Source organism: Patella vulgata, chromosome 5 (assembly GCF_932274485.2).
Source record: "Patella vulgata chromosome 5, xgPatVulg1.2, whole genome shotgun sequence".
NCBI classification, from domain to species: domain Eukaryota; kingdom Metazoa; phylum Mollusca; class Gastropoda; family Patellidae; genus Patella; species Patella vulgata.
In genome coordinates this window covers 30,671,862-30,699,368 of record NC_065883.2, presented here as the reverse complement: position 1 = coordinate 30,699,368, position 27,507 = coordinate 30,671,862, and the positions used below count along the sequence as shown (strand labels likewise).

At 36.7% G+C, this 27,507-nt stretch overlaps 1 protein-coding gene across 2 annotated transcripts; it reads right to left on the bottom strand.

Moving 5' to 3' along the window:
- LOC126822291 (glutamate receptor ionotropic, delta-2) lies at positions 1 to 25,891 on the bottom strand. Of its 2 annotated transcripts, none has more exons than XM_050551087.2 (13): positions 25,813 to 25,891; positions 24,165 to 24,308; positions 18,683 to 18,967; positions 12,112 to 12,302; positions 7,238 to 7,417; positions 6,916 to 7,035; positions 5,888 to 6,076; positions 5,507 to 5,607; positions 5,243 to 5,330; positions 3,267 to 3,594; positions 1,391 to 1,608; positions 789 to 1,054; positions 1 to 337 (listed from the first exon to the last, which is right to left on the bottom strand). In XM_050551087.2, exons 2-13 carry the CDS (start codon positions 24,229 to 24,231, stop codon positions 118 to 120), a joined length of 2,253 nt encoding a protein of 750 aa, XP_050407044.2. In that variant the 5' UTR covers positions 24,232 to 24,308; positions 25,813 to 25,891; the 3' UTR covers positions 1 to 117. The 2 variants fall into 2 exon arrangements, with proteins under 2 accessions (XP_050407044.2, XP_050407045.2); XM_050551088.2 differs by having other exon boundaries at positions 988 to 1,054.
- Positions 25,892 to 27,507: the final 1,616 nt, after the last annotated feature.

Below are 27,507 nucleotides of genomic sequence, written 5' to 3'. Positions count from 1 at the left end.
TAGCGATGATACAAGTTGTCATTCCTGAATTATTCACTTTATATCGATCATTCTGGTCGATAAAAACGAAGGCATGATGATATGTCTTCAAATAAAGTCCTCATTCTGGTGACGAAGTCAGTTATTCATTTTCTTTCTGAAGTATGGTAAAACTTCAATAATCAAAGCAATGACCGCCAACCATATACCAATAGCGATGACGTAGAATGCACTTTGTAATGACAACAGGTCCACGGCTTTAATCTGAGTATTACGACCAGTGCCACAAGATGTTGAATTTGGCCACCACCTTTTTTTCCAAATCTGAACCAGTCCACTTTCATAGATCTTTAGCAAACTGAAACAACAAATTAAACTGAATACTTACGTAAAGAATCGATGATAATGGAAAATGTATGCGCAAATCGGAAGTACGAAATCGACCGATACAGTTAAATGAAATCCAGAAATCAGATCAACCAAGATCACGAGGACATGGCCGGCAGCCATGACACATACTGTAAACCGATATAAAACACTCAAGGGGTTTTCTATTCTCTTGCGTTTACGATTCAAGATGCTGTTGATCAACAAGATTTCAGAAAGAATCGATGTTAATGGGCAACTATTATACAAAATTCTACAAAATAGACTGAGTTACATGCAGAACATGCAAGATCATGAGAACATGACCGACAGCAATTCCACATTCTGATTTAAACCATCATATTTTTCCATTATTTTACTTAAAATAAAACTATGTATTATAATATTCCGTTGGTCTATATGATTTGAGGTAAAATTCTTACTTATCGGTAAAAACCGTTGTATATGCTGAATTATTTAGAAGACCAAGCCCAAACTGCATAGGAAAAAAGTGTTCTTCAATTGTGAAAAGATCACAATACTGGGTCTCCCAAATTTCCATTAGTGTATAATCACCCAAAAAGACGTAATCTCCTGCTAGAACCCTTTCTAAATGATCATCACCCGACAGACTTAAAATACCTGGATCTGACTGACTGAACTTTTCTATACCACTCCACACTTGACGGTAGTCTGACCGGTTTGAGGTCTGAAAAAAAACCATCAACATAGAAATACGCTGTGAAAGCAAAACACCAACAGTTGATTTGCTTGAATACATCTTCTGTACTAAATAAGGTGGGTCAGGGGTGGACAGAAAAGGAAACTGTGAGCATGGTAGGCTGGGGGTCCCTATAATAATGTTCTCATTGGTGGCCCTTTCAGTCGTTTTTGATGAAATGGTAAGAATGTCACACATTACGACTGGGTACTCGGGATATACTCTAGAAAGCACCATTTACAGTCAGTTTTTCAAGAATTTTCTAAACTTCTAAACCTGAGGCTAAAACCGTTCGGATTGGGAACAATGTTTCTTCCAGCTCACCTGTAATAATTGGACGATGACTGTTCCACCGATTGTTCCCCAAATGTAATCATCTTGTTGAATCATTCCTGCTAAACTTGTAAATGGTGGCTTGTCTTTGGTTACTGTTAAAAACGCCACGAGATTCCCACTGTACGTTGCTGCCATTACCATACAAAACAACCACCAAAAACCAATTAAAAATCGTCCAGACGACGATTGCGTCACATGGTTTCCACCTAAAAAGGATTAAACTCGGATTGTAATATCTACTAACTTCCGCAAAGCACTCCATATTAGGTTTACCAAACTGTCAGGTAATCTGACTTTTCGGGCAGACTGGTAAAGTGAAACAATACATAATATCATCAGGTTGGCCAAATAAAGTGCCCAAAATCTAACAAAACACTAATTTTAGTTTTCTTTTAATTGCAACTCCATTCACAAATAATATTCGAAGCCCGAAAAATTCCGGCCAAAGCAGAGTGGCTCCAGACAAAATGTTTTTATTCATAGTCATAGTCACTTATTCATAGTTACGTTAACCAGTTCTATGACATTGACATATGTGATAATGATTGACACCAATATTGTTCTTTAACTCACGGGTTAGTATAGCATATCAATGCAATAGCAATGGTTACATTTTCCAAATTTTCTCGGAGTGTGCGAGGCCCCAATACCTCGCATATTCCTGAAGCAATGGCCCGAGAAATCCCTCTCTGACCATTGCTGGATTGGCTTCCGATACTTGAGCCTTTGAGGGAGCGTGTCTAGTCTTCCCGTTAAATCAAATCTATCCTAAGTACAGCAACATGGCAGCCCTTCATTTGATCTGGGATCTTCGCTAAAACTTTGAACAGTTATTTAAGGTATTAAAAACGGTGAAGGTATTGTTCGTGTCCAAACAGTATTGTTTACATTGTGTTCGTTTTGATAGCCTCGTTTGTCACGCAATTACTTTTTCTGCAATATTCTGCTATGCACTGGTTAACTGAGCATAATAAAATCGTGAGTCATGACGTAAAGTTATGTAAACATTTGGCCCAATTTGGAGCTCTGATTAAAGCGTAACAGTTAGTTAGCTATTGGTTGTTAATCGGACTATTGGCCAGTCATAATATGGAACAGAAATTTCCTTCCTTTACAGCAGTGTTAAGTGGGATTAGGTATAATCAAACGAAACACTGCGAGGAGTATAATACCTCGCGGCTCCGTGGACTTACCGATTGATTGGTTGTTTGGAATTCTGGTCAGCCACCTACGTTAGGCTATATTGGACCACGTTGAAGTTGCTGTATTCACGGGCTGTAATAGCGACTCCGTGAACAGTAAACGAATGAATCTAGTTAGATGGAATTCATGTCAGCCAACTAAGTTGGGCTATATTAGACCACGTTGCTATATTCACGGGCTCATGGAATGGCAGGAAACGTGTTTATGCGACCGTCAAATTTTCCAAAGGCCCCCATATTCACGGTAAACTCCGTGCGACCGTCTGTAAAAGGGAATTTTTTCGGGCATAACAGGTCTGTCCCCTTAACATTCATCGGGCCCGTACGACTATGTTCTCTTCTATGGTAGAATAGGGCTACTGGAGAACGAAAGGTGTTATATAAGATCTTGATGGGTTAGAGTTACTGGATATATTACAAATTATCAGGCGTGAATTTAAGGGGGGGGGGGTGATTAAAAGCCCCTAAGGTTCACAAAAAATATAACAAAATCAATAACAATCATAATATGACATGAAATTTATGTCAACTTGAATAAAGCTGCCTTCCGGAGAGATCGGCGAACAACTACATACGCAATACGATGTATGTTCTACCAGTGTTATAGTCAAAGCTTCTATATCCGCTGCTACAGAACAAACTTTTGTAGAAAGTAAACTTACCATGAGCGAGTAAGGCACCGAACAAATACCAGATTTTAGCTTGAACTTGTCTTGTAATATCGGTGCCTCGTTTCTTGCCTTTAGTTGTGTAAAACGGGTTGTATCTCTCAATCAGAGAAAATAATATCGATATTACAAGAAATGATATTCCAATACACAACAAAACCTGCCATGTCAATGGTTCAACTAATCGTCGCCATTTTGTTTTATTGGGATCGGGTCGTCTCATCCCTAATCCTGTTTTTTCGTAGAAATAAGGTTGTGTAAAGTCCATGACAGTCTCACGTTCTGTTGAGATTGAAATCGGCGCGACCACCAAATCAACATCCTGCAATGACCAACATAAATTATTACTAGAATGTACCCAGAATTTCGTAGATTATCTGCAGATAAATGATTATTTAGAAATAGCCAAATGAACGATATCAACTTCTGTCAATGAATGAATGGAATGGGATTTCTGCACCAACCGGGATAATGAAGATGGACATACACCATACAGTGTGGTAGGATGGACATTTTGCCTCGACAACAAATTAATTCCAACTGTCAATGAATCTTTTGGGCGCAGGTCAAAGTGTACACAGGGCCTCGATTTTTCTTCCCATTAGACTTGCCAGGCCCTCCGGCCTATAGGGTCGGATTTACCTACTTGTGGGCCCTAGCCAAACTCATCGTTGGGCCCCCAAAGTTATAAAAAAATGTTGCCATAGCCCCCCAGTTGAAATCCACTCTAGGTCTATACTTATTGTACAAGGGCACCATTCTCCGGACTCAATACTTGTTCAAGGGCCCCATACCCCAGGCCCTATACTTAATGTACAGCGACCCATACCCCGGGCGCTTTAGTTATTGTGCAGGGGCCCCATACTCCGGGCCCTATACCTTATTGTACAGGGGCTCTTATGGTTTTGAATATATTACACCAGCGGCTGCCGGGCAGGATACGCCCACATTTTCGAGAGATGGATAAAGAACAAGTTAAAAAGAAAGTGATTTTTCCTACAATCAAGGGTCATAATTCAGAAAATCACAATTCGATATGCGCAAATATCGAAAGGAAACGAGATCTTTGGGTTATAAACTTACATTTCAAGTTTCAACAAAATCGGATAAAGATTGTGACCTCTATAGGGTCCACAACCTTGATATACCATATTTTTACGCTATTTGAGAACGAAGGGCGGCCATTTTGTCTGTCAGTTTTGGGCCGATTTTCACGAAATTCGAACTCAACCATCCTTAGGGTGTAACGGTGATATAATAATACGGTTTTTTAAATCGGATAAATATTATGACCTCTATAGGGCCCACAAGCTAAAAACGCGATTTTTCGTACAATCAGGGCCCATAATTCAGGAAGTTACGCTCCGATATGCGCTAATATCGACAGGAACCGAGATCTTTGGGTTATAAGCATACATTTCAAGTTTAAACCAAATCGGATAAAAATTGTGACCTCTACAATGTTCACAAGCTAAAAACGTGATTTTTCGTACAATCAGGGGCCATAATCCATGAAGTTACAGTCCGATACATGCCAATATCGAAAGGAACCGAGATCTTAGGGTGATAAACCTATATTTCAAGTTTCACTGAAATCGGATAACAATTGTGACCTGTAGACTGTTCACAAACAATTGGGCGTATAAAAATGCAATACCCGGTGTACCTTTAAACAAGGTTATGCGATGGCATACTGTGTGACATATTACCTTCAGTAGGCCCCAGATACCCGTTGGTCGTAGGCCAACGGCCTACTATGCCTATTGGTAAATCCGGACCTGTCCTTCTGCACCACTGTCATGGGAGGAACCTCGTTGAAAATTTCCGGACCTCACTTAGCCACAGTGGCTCCCAACTCGGGAAAAGCATGCGTATAAGATGGATTTTCTGGACGGCTTGACTATATAGACGATAAAGTAACCAACGTCAAATGGAAAGTAGAAAAAAAACGTAGTGAAGAAATAATTTACCTCTCGTGCCAGTTGCCCAATGAGACCAGTCCAGTTGCCATTCAATAATCGGCCCCATTCCATATCCGGAGGTTCTATTAAGGTGTAACTAAAATTAATAATAACCATTGTTGCCTAATTTGAAATATTTACGTTCTCAACACAAATTCCAAATTAATAACGTTTATCGGGATTGCATGTTAAATTAATTAAAAGATTCATTAGAAATAACCTTTTAATATTTAGTTTTAAAAATAAATCCACAAATTAAAAGGCATTTTCCACCTGAAATTCAAACTGATGGCTAATTCCTGCAGGAGGTCCAAACAAAAACCACTATATTTAACACTAGTATTCGTTGTCTTCTTGTTGACAAATGGTGGCCACTGAAAAATCATAATACATAAATCACAAACATTCAGTTACTTAAAACTATCCAGCATCAGATGAAAATACATTATTGTCTAGATTAAGGCATTAATACTGTCTCACTTCATTGCACATTTAGGGCACCAATACATCCTACTTATCCTAAATTGTCATTCAGCAGCAAAACTAGAAAGAAATAATTAACATTGATTTAACGGAAAGTTAAAAAATTGCTTGTAAGAAATACCAAATCTTGCTTTAACAGACAGTTCAAAGAATTACTTCCATTGTACATACCGGGTTAGTCGAGACTACAAATTTTCTTTTATTGAAGCCAAAATTAGCATTGGGAAAGATGGCGGACCCTAGATTAAAAGCATCGTGGTCCCTGATGCAGCCAACTTTACGGAGTTCACGCCGATCATTTTCAGCCCACATCAGTGTCGATATAGAGAATGATTTCTGTTCCATAATCCCTTGAAACAACTGTAAAAACAATTGAATGACATTGTTACACTTCTTATAGTTCCAAATATAAGAAAAGTGGCATGATAAACAATATAAAGGGCTTTTACATTCTCATATACATCAACTAATTGCTAGCTGTATGTCCTTAATGTAAGTGTTCGGATGTTGTAATGTCAGATCATATCACTTTAATATGGTGTACCACAAGGATCAGTTCTTGGACCGAGCCTTTTTACCGCTAACGAGTCTCCTCTGGATACGAATTTACGCCATACTTGTATGGATTCAATTGCCCTGCTGTATTATTTATTGTCAGCTTATTAATGTTTGCCTTAAAGTTACAATTTCATATTTTTAAGTTATATTTTTAAAATTTATTAAAATAAAGCCTTAAAATAGATGGTATCTATAAACAGTCCTACTTTGTTAAAGAATAATCCTATCCTATAATTCACTATTGCCAGTTGAGAAATTGGCAAAAATATCATTTTCAACTTCAAATTCAAACGTTTTAAGATAGCTATTCCATGGGGGGGATAAGAAAACAAGGGAGGTAATTGTGTTATTATTTCCTATGTCAATGATTTTTAAGTATGGGAAATAATGCCTATGATCGTATAATAGTGAGTTGATAACCTATTGAGCAAAAGACATAGAAATAATTATGTTTTGACTTTCTTAGAAAATATGAAATTCTCGCTTTTAAAGCCTATACTTAATTTTGTCAGGATTACTAAAACTAGGTCAGATTTGAAAGTAAAAGTAATTTGCGTGGTTGCAACAGATGACCTGACTAATCTGAATAATGGATACAATAAATCGATCATTTTTTAAAAAAAAAAACAACATATAAATACCTGTATAGTGTAATTTATAAAATATTCCTTCTCTACAGAAATGGGCACATTGCAGGTCTGGTCTAATGAACAGTTTCTTTTGTAGTTGATTATGGTCTCGGTCATAAGATTCTCTACAATCTGTCGTATAAAAATATATTGATAGAAAAACTCTGTCTGCTATGTTATTTAAATATTTTTATTAATTCTTGTCAAGTTAATTGTAAAAAAATATATCCATACTTGATAAACAAATAAAGCCTAGGTTTGTACCAGCAATTACTGTCTTCAATCGCACTGATAGTATAAAGAATTCGACTATTGGAAAATGATAGTTATGTACCGTAATAGGGTGACGATAACGCGTGGAACGTATCTTATAATCGTTGAATACAGCTACATTATCTAGTACTAGAGATGAGTCTTCTAATATACATTTATTAACCATTGTAGACGCTATCAACCATTTTGTATTCATATCAAAAGCTGATTGTTGTCCATAATATTCATTATATCGATTAGCCTGTAATAAAAATAAAACAATTAAATATATATATAATATCGTCGTGAGCATCGTAGAATATTTCCCCCATCGCTCATTAATTAATTTCATATTTGACGCTGGATGCCATATATATATATATATATATATATATATATATATATATATATATATATATATAAAAAAAAACACACTGACCGATGTATCCTTTTTAATCTGTTTAAAATTGAATTTTTAAAAATTTATGTACTTATTTAAGACGAAAGTGTGGATCAAAATGAAATTATACATTCTAATACTATTATCAAAAAATTACAGTTCGCCTAGATCCGTTTGCATGTTTAAATTTAATAGGGTTCTTAGTTGTGACAATCATCATAGAATTGGAATCGATTAAAGGACTGAAGTCATAATATCGATTTATGCACTGATGCAACATGAAATTCCACCAGTGCGGAGGAATTATCAATAATTATGATTAAATGAATGATGTTTGATTTAATTGTTTTTCTTGTGCTACAGTCAGTACCGGAATACGACTCATGAGGGCCCTGGTGCATTTAATTAAATAGGGTCCCCCTGTCCAGCACTGTTCAATAGGTCAGGTTTATATTGCAATTGAATTATTCAAACAATATATTGATTTGAAAATACCATATTGATTAAACTGAAAAGTACAATATTGATTAAACTGAAAAGTACCATTTTAAATCAATGAATACTCAAATAAATGCTGCAATGAATGAATTTCTGGTGAAAATCACCTTCAATATTCAAATTGTCCAGTATGTCTTGTATCATAGTGAAATGTAACGTTGATTTAATTCGTTTCAAGTAACTGAAGAAAAGTTTCAAACGCACAATTAGCGACTGAAATGGTTAAAAAATCTCCACAAAATAATAAACACTTTTGGGAAAGAAGTATGTAGTTGTTTAAAAAAATAATTCTGTATTTTGCCTAAAGGCCCCTAATTGGTTAGTGTTAAATGATGAGGCCAGCTCAATTTTTCGTCATAGGTCATAGATTAAATCAGACCAGTCTCCACTCTAACCCAAAATAAGCCATATATCAAATCCGATCCCTAACCGTTAGTAAATAAAATCAACTCGGTATAAGAATCCCTAGTCCTAACCCGGTGATGTGGAACAAACACGATTTTTTAGAAAATCCAATCCGTAGTAGGAAACACACTAATGTGGCTCTCCCCCCGAGAGCCTCAAATTTATTCGTTTTCTTCTTCAGAAACAAAAATACCAGAAGTACCAGAAGTACCATCCAGGGAAGACCATCAGCGCCACCAACACCAAAAAAACAGTGAAATCGCTTTTGTATATAAATCTAATGTATTCTATTTATTTTTAATAAAACTAGGAAATATCACGAACTAACTTTTCATCATCCTAGGTCAGTGCTTATGTGGAGACTTAACCTCTCCCCCAAATTCTTAAACCTAACCCTGGACCTAGCCCCATTGCTTACCCTAATCCACAATTTCGCCAACAATCACGTGCCCTAACCTTATTTACATCTCAGCTACCTTGACAAAAAATGAGCTGGCCTTAACAAATATATTTGTAGATAGTTTGAAGACAATGATACATGTTTTCATTGATTTAAGGATACAGCGGTTATTATCGATCTGTACATTTTCACCCACTCCCTTCGTCAAGTATACTGATGAGTGTTTTTTTTATTATTATTAAAATGTGCTTTATCTATGGAATACAAATTGACTGACATCAAAATACCAAGAAGGTCATCCCAGATTCGAGATATAAGAAACTAGACGATAAAGCACTCTATGAAAAGATTATTTCTCCCCATGGCTATTTTTTCCCAAATAACTCTAAAACTCCTTTGATAGTTTCCAATGATTACAAATAGTATACATTATTACATAGGTGCAGTTTTGTTCACAATTTGATAAAAATCGACAAAGTTTATCATATAAATTGTTCGTTTGAAGTCAATTAGCATCGGGTAAATTTTTAATAGGTAAAGGCATTTGATAATATCTTTTTATTTAGAACACTAATTTGGTCATCAGTTCATTTTAAAAAAACCAACCCATTATGCCAAAATGTTTATATGGTATTGCTAATCTATACTAATATTTGTGACAGTCGTTTGTTTGTCTGTCTGTCTGTCTGTCTGTTCAGGGTTGGCGGATACACAAGGGTTGTCCCGAAGATGAAATTTGGTGTATAGGGGTAGCCCGGACCGGGAAGTCACATAGGCCTGGTGGCGATGGCCTACCGCATAGAATTTCAACGATTCAGAGGAGGTTGTTTTTTTTACATGCAAGCCAACGTGTAGGTCGTGGCCTCGGTTTTTCTTCATATTCTGCCCTCATCTGGGAATCCATGGATAATACGTCTACCACAGATGGCCCTTATTCGTACTGGTATCATATAACGGAACTCAATCAACCTCATTATAGTTATTTAAAGGATATTTTGTGTGAACACTTATCTTATAACGCCGTGTGTAGATCTGGACAAAGATATATATTATTATGTTAAATTTACTTTCATCATTATTACAAAATAAAAAGACATCTTTTGATAAAATACATAAATTCCATAAAATGGTATTTACATAAATAGTTCTAAATTCTAGTTCTACTGAAGAAAAAACCCACCACCCGATTAAAATTTGACCAAAGTTTTCTCTACCCACAGACGGTGGGATTGGTGTTCAGTAATTCCAAGCTATGTGCAAATTTAGACTCGATATTATTATAAGTACATGTATCTAGTAAATGGTTTGATGGATGGAATTAGTTTGAAAATCAGACTTTTAATCTAGGGTCTGTATTCAAAGTTTTTCTGAAAGTTCAGTGAAAATACTTGATTTTTCCACTTAACAAAGTGTGTTCCCTTAAATCGGTATTCAAAGGCCGTAGTTGAACATTCGACTTCTAAGTAAGATCAGATATATGCTTATATATTTCAATCTGACATGTGTTAGGGGATTTTGTGCTAATAGATGCACTACGTCAAACAACACCATAAAACCTAGTCCAATGAAAATATTAATTTGTTAACTATAAAATAAATTCTAGTGCGGTGGGGTGCGGTGTATGATGGGTGGTCATTTGCACTATACGGGCATGTCCAAATATAACTTCTAATATGCCCTCTAGTCACTACCCACAGCTTATAGTTTGGATCAGATCTTGTATATATACTATTCAAAACAAGTAGGGGATATTTGATTTTTAAGTGTTATTAAAGTCACCAAATGAAACTGACGAAGAAACAAATGACAAAATGAAATGAAGTTCACATTCATCGATTTATTCCAAATGATCGTTAGACTAAGTAAGGCACAGACTGACCATTATAAGGGTAAAATGATACCCGGGGTCAAACAGCAAAGTTACCACAGCATCACAACCAAGTCAGTAACGGGTAAATCCTCCTCTGTTTGATCCGACGTGGCATACTCCTAATGAGACGTCTAAGGTCATTTTGGTCCAGATTGTCCCATTCCTGTTGCAACGCAGCAGCAAGTTCTTGGACATTGGCAGGACGTTGTTGACGTTGACGTAACCTCTGTCCAAGCATGTCCCAGACATGCTCGATGGGGGAGAGGTCGGGACTCAGTGCTGGCCAAGGTAATGTGGTGATGTTCTGTTGTTGGAGGTAACCTGTAACGATCCTGGCCCTGTGACATCTTGCGTTGTCATCCTGGAAGATGAAACGGCGGTCATGACGTCGTGCGAACGGCACAACATGGACTGCCAAGATGTTGTCCCGGTAGTACTGGCCTGTAACACGCCCTGCAACAACATGTAAAGCCCTTCTTCCAGCAACAGTGATGCCTCCCCACACCATAACAGAACCACCCCCAAATCGATCATGTCTGATGACGTTAACGTCTTGGAAGCGTTCGTTTAGACGACGCCACACCCTCCTACGTCTGTCCAAAAAATCAACAGTGAACCTTGACTCATCTGAAAACATCACATTGCTCCAGCGTCGATTATCCCAGTGTTGACGATCCCTACACCAACGACGTCTTGCCTGAATGTGATGATCTCTCAAACAAGGGATCACACGAGGACGTCGGGCGCGAAGGTGACCCCTATGCAGTCGATTCCGAATCGTCTGGCCACTCACTCTCACACCAGTGTCTGTTTGAAGACGAGCGCTGATCTGATTTGCTGTGATGACACGATTTCTCAAGGCCAAGGTACGGATAAATCGATCCTGGGCTTGAGTTGTCGCCCTTGGTCGACCTGAGCGTGGTCTGTCCTGTACAGATTGTGTATCACGGTATCTGGACCATAGCCTGCTTATGACAGACTGAGAAACATTCATCGTCCGCGCCACAACCGCCTGTGTTGTGCCGATCTGTAGCATGCCAAGGGCACGTAACCTTTCATTTTGGGTAAGCCGACGCATATCAAAATTTGTTTTCTGGTCACTAAAACAATTAAACTGATGTTTCCACCCTGGAATTCAATGCCACAATGACTGTAACATTCAAAGTCAGAGTCGTGCAAATCTTGGGTTGGACCCCCATGATGATCCCAAGCATCACCTGCATTCCATGTGGTAGCTATTGGTGCGTTTGGGCGTCACATGTAACTGGAAATGTTTCTTCTGTTAGGTTCTATAGTGACTTTTTTCGTAGTCATTTGCATATTTTAGTATTATGCCCCCAAAATCAAATATCCCCTACTTTTTTTGAATAGTATATAATTTACCTGCGATAAAACGGTAGCTGTACATGTACTGGAACACATCAGTAAAAGGTTCATGTTTCCGCCACCAAAATCAATATAAATTTTTTTCAACCTCGGTAGTATGTTGTCACATGATACATTATCGAATTTTAATAGAACACATTGTATTTGAATTGTAGCCAATGACAGTACCAACTCTGATATTTCTTCCTCTGAAAAACAAAGATAAATGTAAAGGGCTGGTTGATTTGGCAAGGTTTTCAGGGGTGAGGGTGATTAGAGGTCATATTATCTCCATAAATAATGGATAAAAACTGTTTTCTCGGAATACAAAATTATCACAAAAATATGTTAGTATATTATACTGTTCTACATGTATCTATTTTTTCATTATCAAGAAATACAATACGATGACGACACACCTCATTAATCGCAGCTGGTTCATTAGCGAAATGATATAATTAGCTAGATGATCAAAAGTACTGTTTCACCAAATGTCTCAACACTGTATCATAGGTAAGAGCCACCAGCGCCTCCAACACAAAAAAAAACCCACAAAAAACAGCGAAACCAACTCTGTATATAAATCTAATATATTGCATGTATTTTTAATAAAATTAGGAAATATCACGAAACAATTTTTCATCATCCTAGGTCAATGCCTATGTGAAGACCGCTCCCTCAAATTCTTAAACCTAACCCTAGCCCTAACGCTTACCCTAACCCTAACCTACAATCTCGCCATATTGAAAGGAGCTAAATCGCTAATATTTTGGACCTAGAAATTGATACAAATGGGCCGCAACGCATATAATAATGTAATATGAATGTATATAAACTGATTTACATTCAATTGTTTCTGTTTTCGCTCTAATTTCAAATCAGTTATGTTCGGCGAAGTAGCCAGAAGTCTCAATCGAACGACAATCTCTAGCGCCTGGTTATTCCAGTCTACGCCGATACTATTTATTGTGCATGCTCTCTAGATACGAATATGGCGTCACCGTTTGACATGACTTGTGAAATATGTCTAGCTTCGTTCTTCGAGTCCATTGTTACAAATGGCGCTGAAACGCAGTATGGTACACGATTCGTGTACCAATGGTTAAATGTTCATTATGTCCTAAATATTGGATATGAGAAGCCCATCTTTTCCCGGTAAGATCACAACGTCAATGTTGATTTAAACTGACAAATAATTCGTGATTTCAATGTCGAAGACTTTGGATGATATTGAGTTAGAGACTTAGCTACTTTAAATCTCAGCGACCTCGATGAAAAATGAGTTGACCTTAACAAATAGATCTAGCCTGTCAGAAGCCACTGCAGTCACTTGTCAACCGTCTGTCCCCAAGATCGCTCATCAGTCCTAACCCTAGAATCACTACTAGATCTTCCACATGATGTATGCGATCACTCATCCTATCCCCGAAGAAACCTCACAGCCACAGAGCTAACGACGAGAAGGATTTATTATGGTACCTACCGCCCGTCATGGCAAATACCCTGCTTATTGGATCCTCTAACCTAACTAGGATTGTGTCCTTTCTCGGGGACTTGGAGAACCACAGCTATTCTGGAGCCAAGATCAGCCACATCAAACAGATCCTCCAGAACTACATGGGACCTGCACCAAAAGAAATAGCCCCCTGAAAATTAGCATGCTTGGCAAAGGCCTTAAATTCATCCCAACCCCCACAATAACACCCAAAGACCCCATCACCAAGGCAACCGATCGCTTCCAAAGACTTGAATTAATTTCGACGAAATGAACACAGAAATATCATCCCTTCAGTCACAATCACAAAAACCAAATCTCAACCAAGCAACAAAAACATCAGCGCTAAACAGAAAACATAATTTTACTTATTTGTGGAATACCTTCTAAAAAGACAAAAAAAAAAAATAATTAAGAAAAGCGACAAAGGCTCGTGTTGTGTCATAATGAATCGCACAGACTATATTTCTGAGGCAGAAAAACAATTAAGTAATCCTAAACATTACACTAAATTAGACCAACCCATCTTTAAGGACACCGCAACCTTAATAAACAACATCTTACATGAATTGCAAGACAAGGAATTCATAACAGCAAACAATATGATTATATATCCGCTAAATCTGACTGCCGACAACGACACCTCTATACGCTTGCAAAAGTACATAAAAACATTATCAGGCTGCACCAGCGAATCATACAACGTATCACAATACATGTATATAGACCATTTCTTATTACCGCTAGCATGCCAACACACTTCCTACCTTAAAGACACCAACGATTTTATTCACAAAATCAAACAGTCCTTGAGCACACTATCTTAATATCTATCGACGTACAGAGCATGTACAAGAACATCGATAATAACGCAGGAGGTGAAGCAGCTAGGAAATTAATTCTTTGGAACGCGCAAGTAACCAGACAGGACGAAGAAATCCTCAAATCACTCGGAATCTGTCTGAGAAGGAATGATTTCGCCTTCATCGACCAAATGTACCCCTAGTGTTCTGGAATTGCGAAGGAATTAACGGTCACCAGTCATACATAGTCACCAAAAAATACAAACCGGTCTCAATTCACCTCAACTAACCAAATCATGACATTTCTGATTTCATTGTCACGCCCATAGAAAAGACTAAGAGCGAATTAGAAACTCCAGAAGAAATTAAAACGTGTAGACTAACAAGAGAAAAGTTCTGGATTGACAAATTAAAAACATCAGACCCCCCTCCCCCACCCCACGTTTGAATATTCAAACGGCTAGCGCAATAGCGCATTTTGTTGTCCCATTTAGTGTAACAGCAGCAAGTGAATCCAAAATCGTCAGAAAACACTATATTGATCTCCAGAAAATCACCCGAAAATCTTCACACAGAAACTTATAATTGCATATTCTAAAAATAGAAATCTGACCATCTTAGTGCACAGTAAATTGGACTAGATAATATCAGTCCTCACCCTAACCCAAAGCAAACAATATATCAAACTCTAAACGGAAAAGTACGTTTCTTTATACGAAAACGAACCAATACTTGTTTATATTTAAATTTCCATGTTTTTTTATAATGTATAGCGTTAATTATATGATAATTCATAAATTAGTAAACGGAAAAGTACGATTTTATTATAATCGATAATACTTGTTTTACTACAATTTGTAGTTAAGATTTAAATGATTTTAGGCATCAGACATCTCTCACAAAGCGAGTTATATTTATTTTATATTTTTAAATTACACCACCTATAATTGATTTACACCACCCACAATTGTTTATATATTCGCACTTTTAATTTAATATATTTTGATGGCCTTGAATAAATTAAACTTTAAACTACAATATTGGAACTCTAATTTTTATTCAAAGGATGCGAAAACGCACGTTTATAGTATATTTATATCCAATGGACGGCTCCTATTGTTGTTTCTGCCACGCCCACTTTTTTTGTTAACATCAAGATCGTCTTTTAACTTGGCGCATGCCCGCTCATCTTGGAAGCTGACATACTTATTCCTTATAGCCGAAGGATGACAGCTATTGATATTGGTCTATGCCCAACGCTCATGGGTGTTGTCACGCCCACTTTTTTGTTAATACTCTACAGATTTTATTCAAATTCGGTTTGATCAATCATTTCAATAACAGGATGGTTATGGTACCTATTCATATTCGTGCATGCGCGACTCCCAGGAGCGGTGCTACATCTGCTTTTTTGTTTACATTTTATCTGTATAAACATTCTACAGGTCGCGAATCTTACGGACTTTAGCATGATCATTACTTTCAAAGAGAGGATGATACCCTCTGATGTAAATGCATGCCCGAACCACTACCGTCATGATGAAACATGGTTTCTTTGAATCTTTTTTTCTTTGAGAGTCTGCTTATCATGTTTTCAAGTTAAATGATGGTTTATTCGAAGGAACATTTTGAGTAAATGTACCTATTGTTGATACGGATTCAAAATATGTAATATTTCTCTTTACTACTAGGGGGTATAGAGGTCTAATGTCATTATAGCCTTATGAAAATGATAGTTTTAGGACTCGCGGGTTTATTTGACCCCTCTCCTAGCATGAGGACCACAAAAACTTGTTTAATTCATCTAAGAATTTAGTCAAATTTAGTGTAGCAGAAATGTAACCATTAGATCTAGAAGAAAGATTATGGCAACCATCAGTGTTGAAGACTGCATGTCTATTGGTGTGCGTACATGACTAAATGATGATACATCCTAATGACTCAGTTTGAAGCCCAAATTCAACATGTCCGATTAAGCTGCGTCCATTTCGTACCAATACTTGTTGAAATACCGTTTCCAAAAAGCCTAAGATATTAATAACCAGCCGTAAAGCAAGTGTATTATTCCGCGCCGATTTCGTTTCCGGAACATATCTCATAAACCGTTCAAGATATCTTTTTGAAACTTTCTACACACATCAACCTATTTAGGAATTTCTTGGATTTATATTTTTTGTGTTTCCATGGAAACAAATTTGACTTGATTTTTGGTGTACAATTTTGTTTCCAGAGAGAGAGAGAGAGAGAGAGAGAGAGAGAGAGTCTTTAACGTCCACTCGACACAAACTAGGTCATTTCGGGACTAAATCATGGTTCAATTTTATTTCAATAATTCGCTTGTGCTTAGGTGTCTTTAGCAGTGGGAGGAAACCGGACAACCCGGAGAAAACCAACGAGGATGAGCTGGCGACCCTTTTCCTTGTAACGTACAACCGGCGTATCGAAACCATGTCAGTTGACTCAATGACAGATCTTTTGATACAGTGCACACATGCTAACCATTCGGCCATCCAACCTCCCAAAAGTATCTCAAATTTAACTTTACTACTAAAGACTATAGCATTCTTTTCAACATCTTGATTCGGGAGGATGTCTCATAAACCATTCAAGATATCTTCGTGACACGTTGTACAAACATTAACCTATTGTAGTAGTTGTGCCTTTTGCTATTTCCGAATTGCTTGGATCTATATTTTTTGTGTCCATGGAAACAAATTTAACTTAGTTTTGGGTGTACAATTTGGTTTCCGGAGCTTACCTCATAAACCATTCAAGATATTTTCATGAAACTTTGCACAAACTTCAACCCCAATCTCAGAAACTGTTAGAGATACCATTATAGTCCACGTGGCAGACCTCGGATTTCGGAGTATCATTACCAATTTGATGAATAAATTCAACCATGATTTTCAGTTAGCCTGGTGCCCGAAGTGTTTAAATTTGGTTGATGGACTTCCGGGTCACTTTGCTAAATGCCATTTTGGCGGCCATCTTTAAAAATGGCCGCCGTTTTTTTTATTTGAAATAGTGCAAGTCAGGGAAACCTCCACAACTCCTCAACAGGTTCACCTATGGATATGTAAAATGGCTCAAAATGTTCATAATACAATTCTAAATCTGCTGGTATATGACTCATGTTGTTTAGGAAATGCTTTCGGTTTCAAAATAACACTTATAACACTTTTACATTTATCATATTATTTTATTTTGTGGTGGCCGCCTTCCATCCTGATTTCGTTTCCGGAGCATATTTCATTATCCGTTCAAGATATCTTTTTGAAACTTTGTACAAACAGGGAGGCAAAGGTTGTTGTGCAAGCTTTACAGGGAGTATCGACCCTGCCTTGCCGAGCTACTGTGATCAAAGTATGAATCTTCTGACTCGTCCCATTGAGATCCAATTCCAAACGAGTGCAAGGGGTTGGTGATGACTAGTCATCTTGTTTTAGTTGAACTGAGCACGGCAATGTTTGTCAACAATGATCACGTGACTAATTACGTGCCGCGATCCAACGATTTTCATAAAATTCTTATTCAGACAATTGTGTGAATATTATACACACTGAATCCAACCGGCGAACGGTGCTTGTATCTATCAAGTTAAAATATTGCAAAGGCAGCACCAGGCGCTTTAGCGAGAGGAAAGATCTAAACCATATAATCTGCCCCAGTCCACGGCCTGATATATCTGACGTTCGCGTAATTTGAATATCTATATATGCCATAAGAACGTTGAAATATATACAAAACATTAAAGCAGACAAAATATTTGTCACTTGAAGGAAACAAACCACGTTGACGGAGTACTGTTTAATATGGGTGTATTTACGCGGTGGATTTGTGTTTATACCATGCTAATACACAGTCCCGTTTATGAGATTTTCGGCATGACGACGATGTGTGATCAACATAGAGTGCTAAACATAATTATGCCAAATCCGTGTGCTTGCTATGTAGACCAGCGAGCACGTTGAACCCATTACATCACTTCCGGTTTTAATAAAAATTGATTTCTCGCTTACAAAAACATTTTTGCTTGTGGTGATTATTTTTGAATATACATTTATATTTAATATTTATGGATACCTTGTTGTTGAAAATTGTTGCTCTTCCCCTTTAATAACGTGTTTATGATGCACGACACTTAGTGGCCGAAGTGGGATGGTTATCTTATATTGTATATATTAATGATTTGGAGTAGTTTTAGGTATTATTATTGGAAAGGTATTTAGTATTGACATCAGAAAGAAATGATAGTTTTCAACAAGTTTCTATTTTAACTGGTGCTTACCATAAAAGCTATCATAGATTATAGCAATTTTCTGCCATTTCAAATTCTTCATGGTTGACACCATAAGTTTCGATAAGTGGCTACCGATGACGTTAGATACTAGATGAAAGTCGCAGTCGAGGGGTGTGTCGTTGAAGTTCTTACAGTATGACTGTGACATCAGTTCCTGCTTTACATCCGGTTGAAATATGTCCACTTTTGGTACTGTAACAACATCCATAAAATGGCTGTTTATTCCATTATTAACAAAGTTGATCACATCACATGCTTGGTTCAAAGCTTTTACTGCAATATAATTAAAAATAAACGCATTTTTTTAAATGTCCTACATTATTAGAAAAGCAATAATCGTTTTGCCATTAATTAGACCTTATTTAAACAGCGAAAGCCATATATTATAATAGCTAAATCGTTTTTCTGGCTTCAAATGCTATATAAATTATTATTTAGACATTTATTTACATGACAAGTCAATAATCAACTCCTTAGACCATCGGATGGCTGAGATGTTGAATAGATTAGACCATCCGCACTATATAATCGGTTAAAGGGCACATAAGATGGATGACATTACTTTTCGGTACGTATAGCCAATGTTTACTATATCCACTTCACGGAAAGTTTACACCAATCTGATTAAAATTAATTCGGCTATTTTCACTCAAACTCGCAAAAAGAGACCTCCCGTAAAAACAACTTTGCCAATATCGAAAACACTCTTAATCCTCTCAGACGCCAGTGACGTCACAGTGACCGAATGCATATTCGGAAGCCGGCGTGTGTATTCATTAACGCCTAATCCCCTAATTAAATAAAACAAATGACGACGGAATAAGTTGTTTTGCAATTTATTTTAATTTAAGACCCAAAAATTTAGCATTTGTTTCATAATGTCCCGCCCTCTCTTCTCACGACAGCGATTTTAAAACTGTATTTTAAAGTGACTTTTTGATAAGAGTCCCTCTACCATCGCGTGCAGTCCAAACGATTCGAGATACATTTCCGCCAGAAGCGTGTTGTGGTTCTAATTTCCCCGAGTAAAAGAGTAAAAAGATGTGTTCATGCAAAATGTATCATAAAAGTCAAACATGATTGAAACGCGATTTGTAAATGACGATCCGTTATCAGAGTAGCCAATTGTATCTCGTTTTCCTGTAGCCATCGTACGGCGCTTTTCTTTCTGCGTGTGAATTTGACTTCATTACTCCGAAATAGACCGTAAAATGAAATATGAAAAAATAACTCAATATACGTTAGAATTAACAGTACAAATAAATTGTTCTTAACCATCTAAATCGAATAACAGTCTGAGAAGGGTCATCTAGCTATCTTTGTGTATTAATAATAATATTGCAAGTGTAGTGTCGTTAATATCTGTCATTAATCAATCCGACTAAAGTTGCACAAACATGGGGTCATAAATTAATTTACACCTCGATGTGGGATTAAGAATGCTGATTAGGTAATTATTTTTTTACGCCGGCCAGCTCAATGACCTTTAGGTGGAATGTGTGCGTAATACCCCACGAACGAAGAAAGTTACGGGTGGAATTTTTCTCCACACGACAACTTTACTAATCGTAGAATCGTACACGTTAATTGTATAAAATAATTAAGTTTTACTCATCAGATGTTTATAATGATTATTTAACCACAATTAGCTTTGTTCACCGATGTTTTTGTAATAAAGTAGCCTCGTATTATTTGTTGATTGGTGTTTAAACAACATTTAATTGGCTTGATATGGAATCTAAATATATATTATCGATGGATAAATGGTTGTGATAAGATTAGGTTTTAATGTCTAACACCGTCTGTCTTCTTTATAATAAAGGTATTTTACAATTACATTGACAATTTAATCACCCACCAAACGGCACCAGGAAGTCCACGTATGATCACGTGTATTTGATATTCATGTCCATGAATCCCATGCAATTTTCGCGCTAAAATTTAACCTCAGTTACTACGCCCGTAGTGTGCCTGGGACCGTACATGGTAATAAGATTCCCGGCGTTGATTGGCTGAGAAATGAGGGCGATCTATTGTTATGCATAGTCATGTGAATTTCAAATGTAGTTACGAAAAAAGTTGTTCTTTGTGTATAGAAATGGTTATTATTATAGCTAATAATGAATATATCGACAAATGACTTGCACCATTTGTATTTTTGTACAAATACAAATAGTTTGGGATATCAAGTATTACGGGTTTATCCAAATTACCGGTAAATGCGCTAATTGCTTGGGTCGTATTCATTTGTCACGTGGCCTATTTAAATGAAATGAAATGAAATGGGGTTTAACGTCCTACTGTTCTGCTCCTAAACACAATGGCACTCTAAATGAATCTACGGCATGATACTAAAATATTCCAATCACAAATGTCTAATCTATAGCAACGCAAGACGATAATACGGTGATTATGATTAGGCCAGTCACATGATAATTGGACCGACAAATACACACTTTGTAAAACCAATTACAAAAAAATGAATTAAAATTCATACACGATTATAAAAATAAGCATGGTAATTTATATGATTTTTTACGTAAGTCCAATCCAAATTTATTTTATAAACTATGCAATAAACGCAAAACAAAAAAGGACCCCAATTTAACTATAGATGAATTCTATACTCATTTTAATAATTTGTCTTCAAACCTGCCGACTCTTAATGAAGCAATTATTGAATTTCTTACGTCATATGATAAAGAGAGTTTATTAAACGTCTACAACCAAATAAGGCTTCTGCAAATGACAATATTCAAAATGAAATTTTAAAATTTGGTCAGAATGAACTCATGCCATGTTTCCTTAGTATTTTCAATAATGTCTTCAACTCTGCCTATTTTCCGTCATCTTGGGCAAGTGGCAATATCGTACCAGTTTTTAAAAAAGGTGATACTTCAGACTTAGATGATTATAGAGGATTCATGATTGTTTCTTGTCTTGGTAAATTATTCACTTCCATTATCAATAATTATCTGTTAAAGTTTGATGCTAATGAGGTGAAAATTACTACCTGTCAATTTGGGTTCCGTAAAAAACAGTTCACTGTAGACGCTATTTTTATTTTACAATTAATTATTAATTATTTTCTGAAGAAGAAACGTCGTCTTTGTGCGTGCTTTGTAGATTACTGTAAAGCTTTTGATTATTTAAAAAGGTGTAATTTATGGTATAAATTAATACTGAAGGGAATTGGGGGTAAAACTTTGAAAATAATAAGGTCTCTGTATGACAAGGTTAAATGTTGTGTTAAATTAGATGGAGAACTATCTGAATATTTTAATAGAAAGAATGATATATTTCAAGAGGAAGTTTTATCGTCGTTGTTATTTTCTTTTTATATTAATGATTGCGAATCTCATCTTTTAGCCGATAATTGTGAGTCTATTGATATCCAGACATTCAATTTATTTTTACTTATGTACGCAGACGACAAAGTAGTTCTTTCAGAAACTCAACAAGGCCTTCAACCTATTTTGAATTCTCTATGTCGATTCACACATAAATGGGATTTACAAATGAATACTAAAAAGACTAAGATTATGATTTTTCGAAATGGGGGTAAACTTAAAAATTATGAGAATTGGACTCTTGATGGTTGTAATGTTGAAGTTGAAATAGTTCAATTATCTTGGCCTACTACTAAATTTTAATGGTAAATATCTAATTACAGAAAAACACATTGCTGAACAGGGTCGAAAAGCTCTCTTCTCAGTCTCAAAAGTTTGTAATGAAAATTATTTTAATAATGTAACTAAACTTTGTATTTTTGATACTTTTATCTCTTGTATTCTAAATTGTGGAGCTGAAGTTTTAGGCTTTCATTCGGGACACGATATAGAACAAATACATTTAAGTTACCATAGGAAAATCTTAGATACAAGAACAACCACAAATTCCCACTTGGTCTATTATGAACTTGGACGTTTCCCTATAATCATTACGGGAAAATTACGGATCTTAAAAAACTGGATTAAAATACGTTCTTCTACTAATGTCTTACTTAATTCTTGCTACTCTAATATGTTAATTAATAATGACCCGTGGGTCCTGAATGTTAAGAAGGAACTTTTTAAAATTGGCTTGGGAGATTTATGGGAATAACGTTTTCATCTCATAAACACCAAATTGTATCCATATTATCAGACAAAGATTATTAGACATATTTAGACAGGAGTGTATTGGTAAATTTGAATTATCAAGTAAATGTATCATTTATAAGTATATTGTGAATACATTTGGCTTAAAATATTATTTGACTATATTATTTTCATTATTGTCCCCCGCCTTTTAAAGAAAGCAGGGGTCTATTAAAATTGGCCTGCCCGTCCGTCTGTCTGTCTGTCTGTCACTTTTGGGGACACAATAATTGAGCTAGAATGTTCAAACTTGGTGTAGGTGTTTATTGGGTGAATACCTTGATGGGGTTCAAAGATGAGCATTTTCTGCTTATGCTAAACAGAGATAAGCAATTTAAATTGGTTTATGCTTTGAGACACGATAACTTTGGATCTAATTAAATGAGAGTGATGCAACTTGGTATATAGTTTCATTACATCAATACCTTGACTAAGTTCGATAATAAGCATTCTCTGCTCGGGTAAGCAGAGTGATAAGCAATTTGATTGGCCGAGACTTTGGAACAAATAACTCTCCTTCTAATTGAGCTAATATCTGCGACCTAGAAATTGAAACAAATGGGTCGCAAGGCTTTTAATAAAGTAATATGTATGTACACGTATATAAACTGATTTACATTCAGTCGTTTCCGTTTTTACACTAATTTCAAGTCAGTTATGTCCTGAGAGTACGCCATGTCCCAATCGAATGGAAATCTCTATAACGATAGTACATGTATTTGTTGCGCATACTCTCCAGAAAAAAAATATGATGTCACCGTTTGACTTGACTTGTGGAATATGTGTAGCCTCGTTCGTCGTGTCTCTTGTTACAAATGGCGCTGAAACACATTATGGTACACGTGTCGTGTACCAATGGTAAAAAGTTTATTTTGTCTTCAGTATTGGATATCAGAAGCGAATCTTTTCCCGGTAGGATCACAACACTAATGTTGATTTAAATACGTCGTGTTTTCAATGTTGAAGACTTTGGATGATATTGAGTTAAAGACTTAGCTACTTTAATACCTGTAACGGCTTTAAAGGAGACCGGGATAATCTGTTCATGTGGATCGCGATAAAGTTTCTGGTCTGATGCTTATGAAGCTTAGTTCGATCGTGAACATTTTCAGCTTAGTCTTAAAACAGATAATCAGTTTTTTTTAAAAATAAATGTGTAATTAATTAATATGTGTCATCATATTATTTTGGGATTGCGGCGGGGGACATCAGCCCCGCTGTTGGCTTCTTTTTTTTTTAGCAAGAACAACAAATTCTTTAGATAATGCACCCCTAACAAAATAATTATGTAAGTCATGGAATGTTTATTAATAATTTAAATCGTAATATACCTGTATTGATTTCTGTTGTATAGTCGTTCCCTCTTGATACTTTCTGAATACAAAATGATAAGTTCATATCCTGCAGACTCTTTAGAACAGTGGAATTAAAATTAACAGAATCGTGCCTAGCACCGCTGCTACTGCTAACAATACCTGTTGTTAAATAATAAACATTTAAAAAATAAAATACGAATATGTATTTGCTAAAAGCTGATATACCTTTGAATGTCTAATGTTTTCTTGGTCTTGAGTAAGGATTTGAAATTGTAAATATAACACTTTTAAAAAACAAGTTGGAAAACCATGCCGCACATCCCCATGAAGTCATACAAGGAGAGGGACTCCTTTCAAATGCTTTATCTGATTGAAATATCTACCCATTACTTTTTTGAAAGGGGTTTTGTGACCAGGGCCCTTATTCACGAAAACTTAAACTAAGATACAATCGAAATTTTAAGAAATACTGCAATTCGATGGGCTGACCAATATGCAAATTGGATATATGCAAATTGATTTTACTGGGCAGCCAATCGAATTGCAGTATTTCTTTAAATTTCGATTGTATCTTAGTTTAAGTTTTCGTGAATAAGGGCCCTGACTTTGTGTTTTTAATTCGGGTGCTTTGAAGACATTCTGTTGCTATTTTGGGACCTTGTTTTTCTTAGACTTGGCTTTTTGTCTTGTTTCTGTAGACTAAATGCTGGTATTGACATATCTTATAAACACACAGCCCGTCGTGATTGACACTGGAGTGGTGCACTGTTTGAGTGGTGGATGATCAATGTTTAGTCGTTCGGTTGAGACGTAAAACCGAGGGCACGTGTACGCATGGTCTCTACCATCCAGAAAAATATTCTACGAATATTAGTCCAGATGCGTTGTCAACATTTGAGAAAAATAGGCAACTGGCTAAATTATCCGGTCTTTTACATTATCATAAACAAAGTCTAAGGCTTTAACCAGTCCTAAAACAAGATGTCGACGCCCATGAAATTAATTTACGAATGCCATTTCAGAAAATCCATTTGATTTCATTACCAGTTCAATATCCAATATTGTAAAATTTCTCTTTTCACGGGCGATATCTAAGGTTTTTTTTTAAAAAAATTAATCATAATTCGACGTCACGATTCACGTTAGTTTATAATAATGCAATTATGGGATTTATTGCGGGGAGGGGCGCAACTCTTATTTGACTTGGCCAGATATACTGGATAATAAACCACATAAAAACAAACTCCCGGTTACGCATGAACAATGGAACTTTTCGTCATATATTGACAACGGTCCCAGACCCACCGAACGTTGATGACTAGGAGGTTCTGGGTGACCGAGACTAGTGTACGCATTGCCATGTACGTAAAAGAATCCTTGAAAGTTGTAATTCGGAATAAGAATAGGCCGTAGAGCCGTTGTCCAGGCAAAATTTCGCCCATAGCACCCAGTATGGATAGAGCAACAAACAGCTAAAGTTCGCTCAAAACGAAACCAAACTTACAACAAGGGAGACAATCTACGATAAACGGGAAAACCACATCCTCAATGAAATGGGGTTTAACGTCCTACTTTTCTGCATCGACTGGCTAATAACGACGGGCTTGTTTCTGCTGTTTATGTAAGATGCGATTCTTAAGCTCTTACTATTAGATATACTTACATATAACAATTGATCCATCCGGACAATCATATCTGATATCTGAAACTGTATTCACCGCCGGAACCAGATATAACAGAAATAAAATTATTTGCAGAGGCATGGTGTTGGGATACTGAAAGTCAATTTATTGTATACTTATCATAACTTTGGATTAACATCATTTTTTATTCTTCATATAATATATTGTTATTTCTTAATGATTATATCTCTGTCTCTGTTTTTATCGATTGAATTGCATTGACATTTTTTATAGAATAAGTAGCTAGTCCGTATCTCTGTTCATCTCCTTGAATATGAATGGTCCATAGCATTATCATTAGATACTGTTCAACAGCCACGACTGCGCCTTTACCAAAGAAATGGAAGCGATAACATTTCCTATTCATCTGCTTCCCTTTCATGCGATAAAGGCGACGTAGCCTAATCCTATCTAAATTATTAATTAGACATTAATTAAATTATCCAGACCATAATCGCTAGCCTGTGGTATTTACTGGATTATAATCCGATCCGCTGCTCAACGCTTATTCATGGTTAAATCAAAAAGTGGATAATCGAGACTATGGTTTTTATCGTACCGACTTTAGTAGTATGATGGTCGAGGCTAGGCCCAAAATTCAATCGCTAAATTCTCCGTTCAGAGTGGATCAATTTGACTGAAATGTTCAGTCATACTACTGTCAAATACATGCATGTATTGTTGATTTGTGCGTTTATATCTAAATGTTATTGGCTATAATTATATCGACTCATTAACCCGGTGGTAGGCACTTAATTTGATCACCTATACTTGATCCAATTTAACTATACTATTCAAAAAAAGTAGGGGATATTTGATTTTGGGGGCATAATACTAAAATATGCAAATGACTACGAAAAAAGTCACTATAGAACCTAACAGAAGAAACATTTCCAGTTACATGTGACGCACAAACGCACCAATAGCTACCGCATGGAATGCAGGTGATGCTTGGGATCATCATGGGGGTCCAACCCAAGATTTGCACGACTCTGACTTTGAATGTTACAGTCATTGTGGCATTGAATTCCAGGGTGGAAACATCAGTTTAATTGTTTTAGTGACCAGAAAACAAATTTTGATATGCGTCGGCTTACCCAAAATGAAAGGTTACGTGCCCTTGGCATGCTACAGATCGGCACAACACAGGCGGTTGTGGCGCGGACGATGAATGTTTCTCAGTCTGTCATAAGCAGGCTATGGTCCAGATACCGTGATACACAATCTGTACAGGACAGACCACGCTCAGGTCGACCAAGGGCGACAACTCAAGCCCAGGATCGATTTATCCGTACCTTGGCCTTGAGAAATCGTGTCATCACAGCAAATCAGATCAGCGCTCATCTTCAAACAGACACTGGTGTGAGAGTGAGTGGCCAGACGATTCGGAATCGACTGCATAGGGGTCACCTTCGCGCCCGACGTCCTCGCGTGATCCCTTGTTTGAGAGATCATCACATTCAGGCAAGACGTCGTTGGTGTAGGGATCGTCAACACTGGGATAATCGACGCTGGAGCAATGTGATGTTTTCAGATGAGTCAAGGTTCACTGTTGATTTTTTGGACAGACGTAGGAGGGTGTGGCGTCGTCGAAACGAGCGCTTCCAAGACGTTAACGTCATGAGACATGATCGATTTGGGGGTGGTTCTGTTATGGTGTGGGGAGGCATCACTGT

Excerpts from the sequence above, each read along its gene's own strand:
- LOC126822291 (XM_050551087.2), bottom strand. The coding sequence starts at position 24,231 with ATGAACTTATCATTTTGTATTCAGAAAGTATCAAGAGGGAACGACTAT. Across the intron at positions 5,608-5,887 it reads TTGTAGTCTCGACTAACCCG|TGGCCACCATTTGTCAACAA; the intron begins GTATGTACAATG and ends ATGATTTTTCAG. Across the intron at positions 338-788 it reads ACAACGGTTTTTACCGATAA|TTTGCTAAAGATCTATGAAA; the intron begins GTAAGAATTTTA and ends TTGTTGTTTCAG.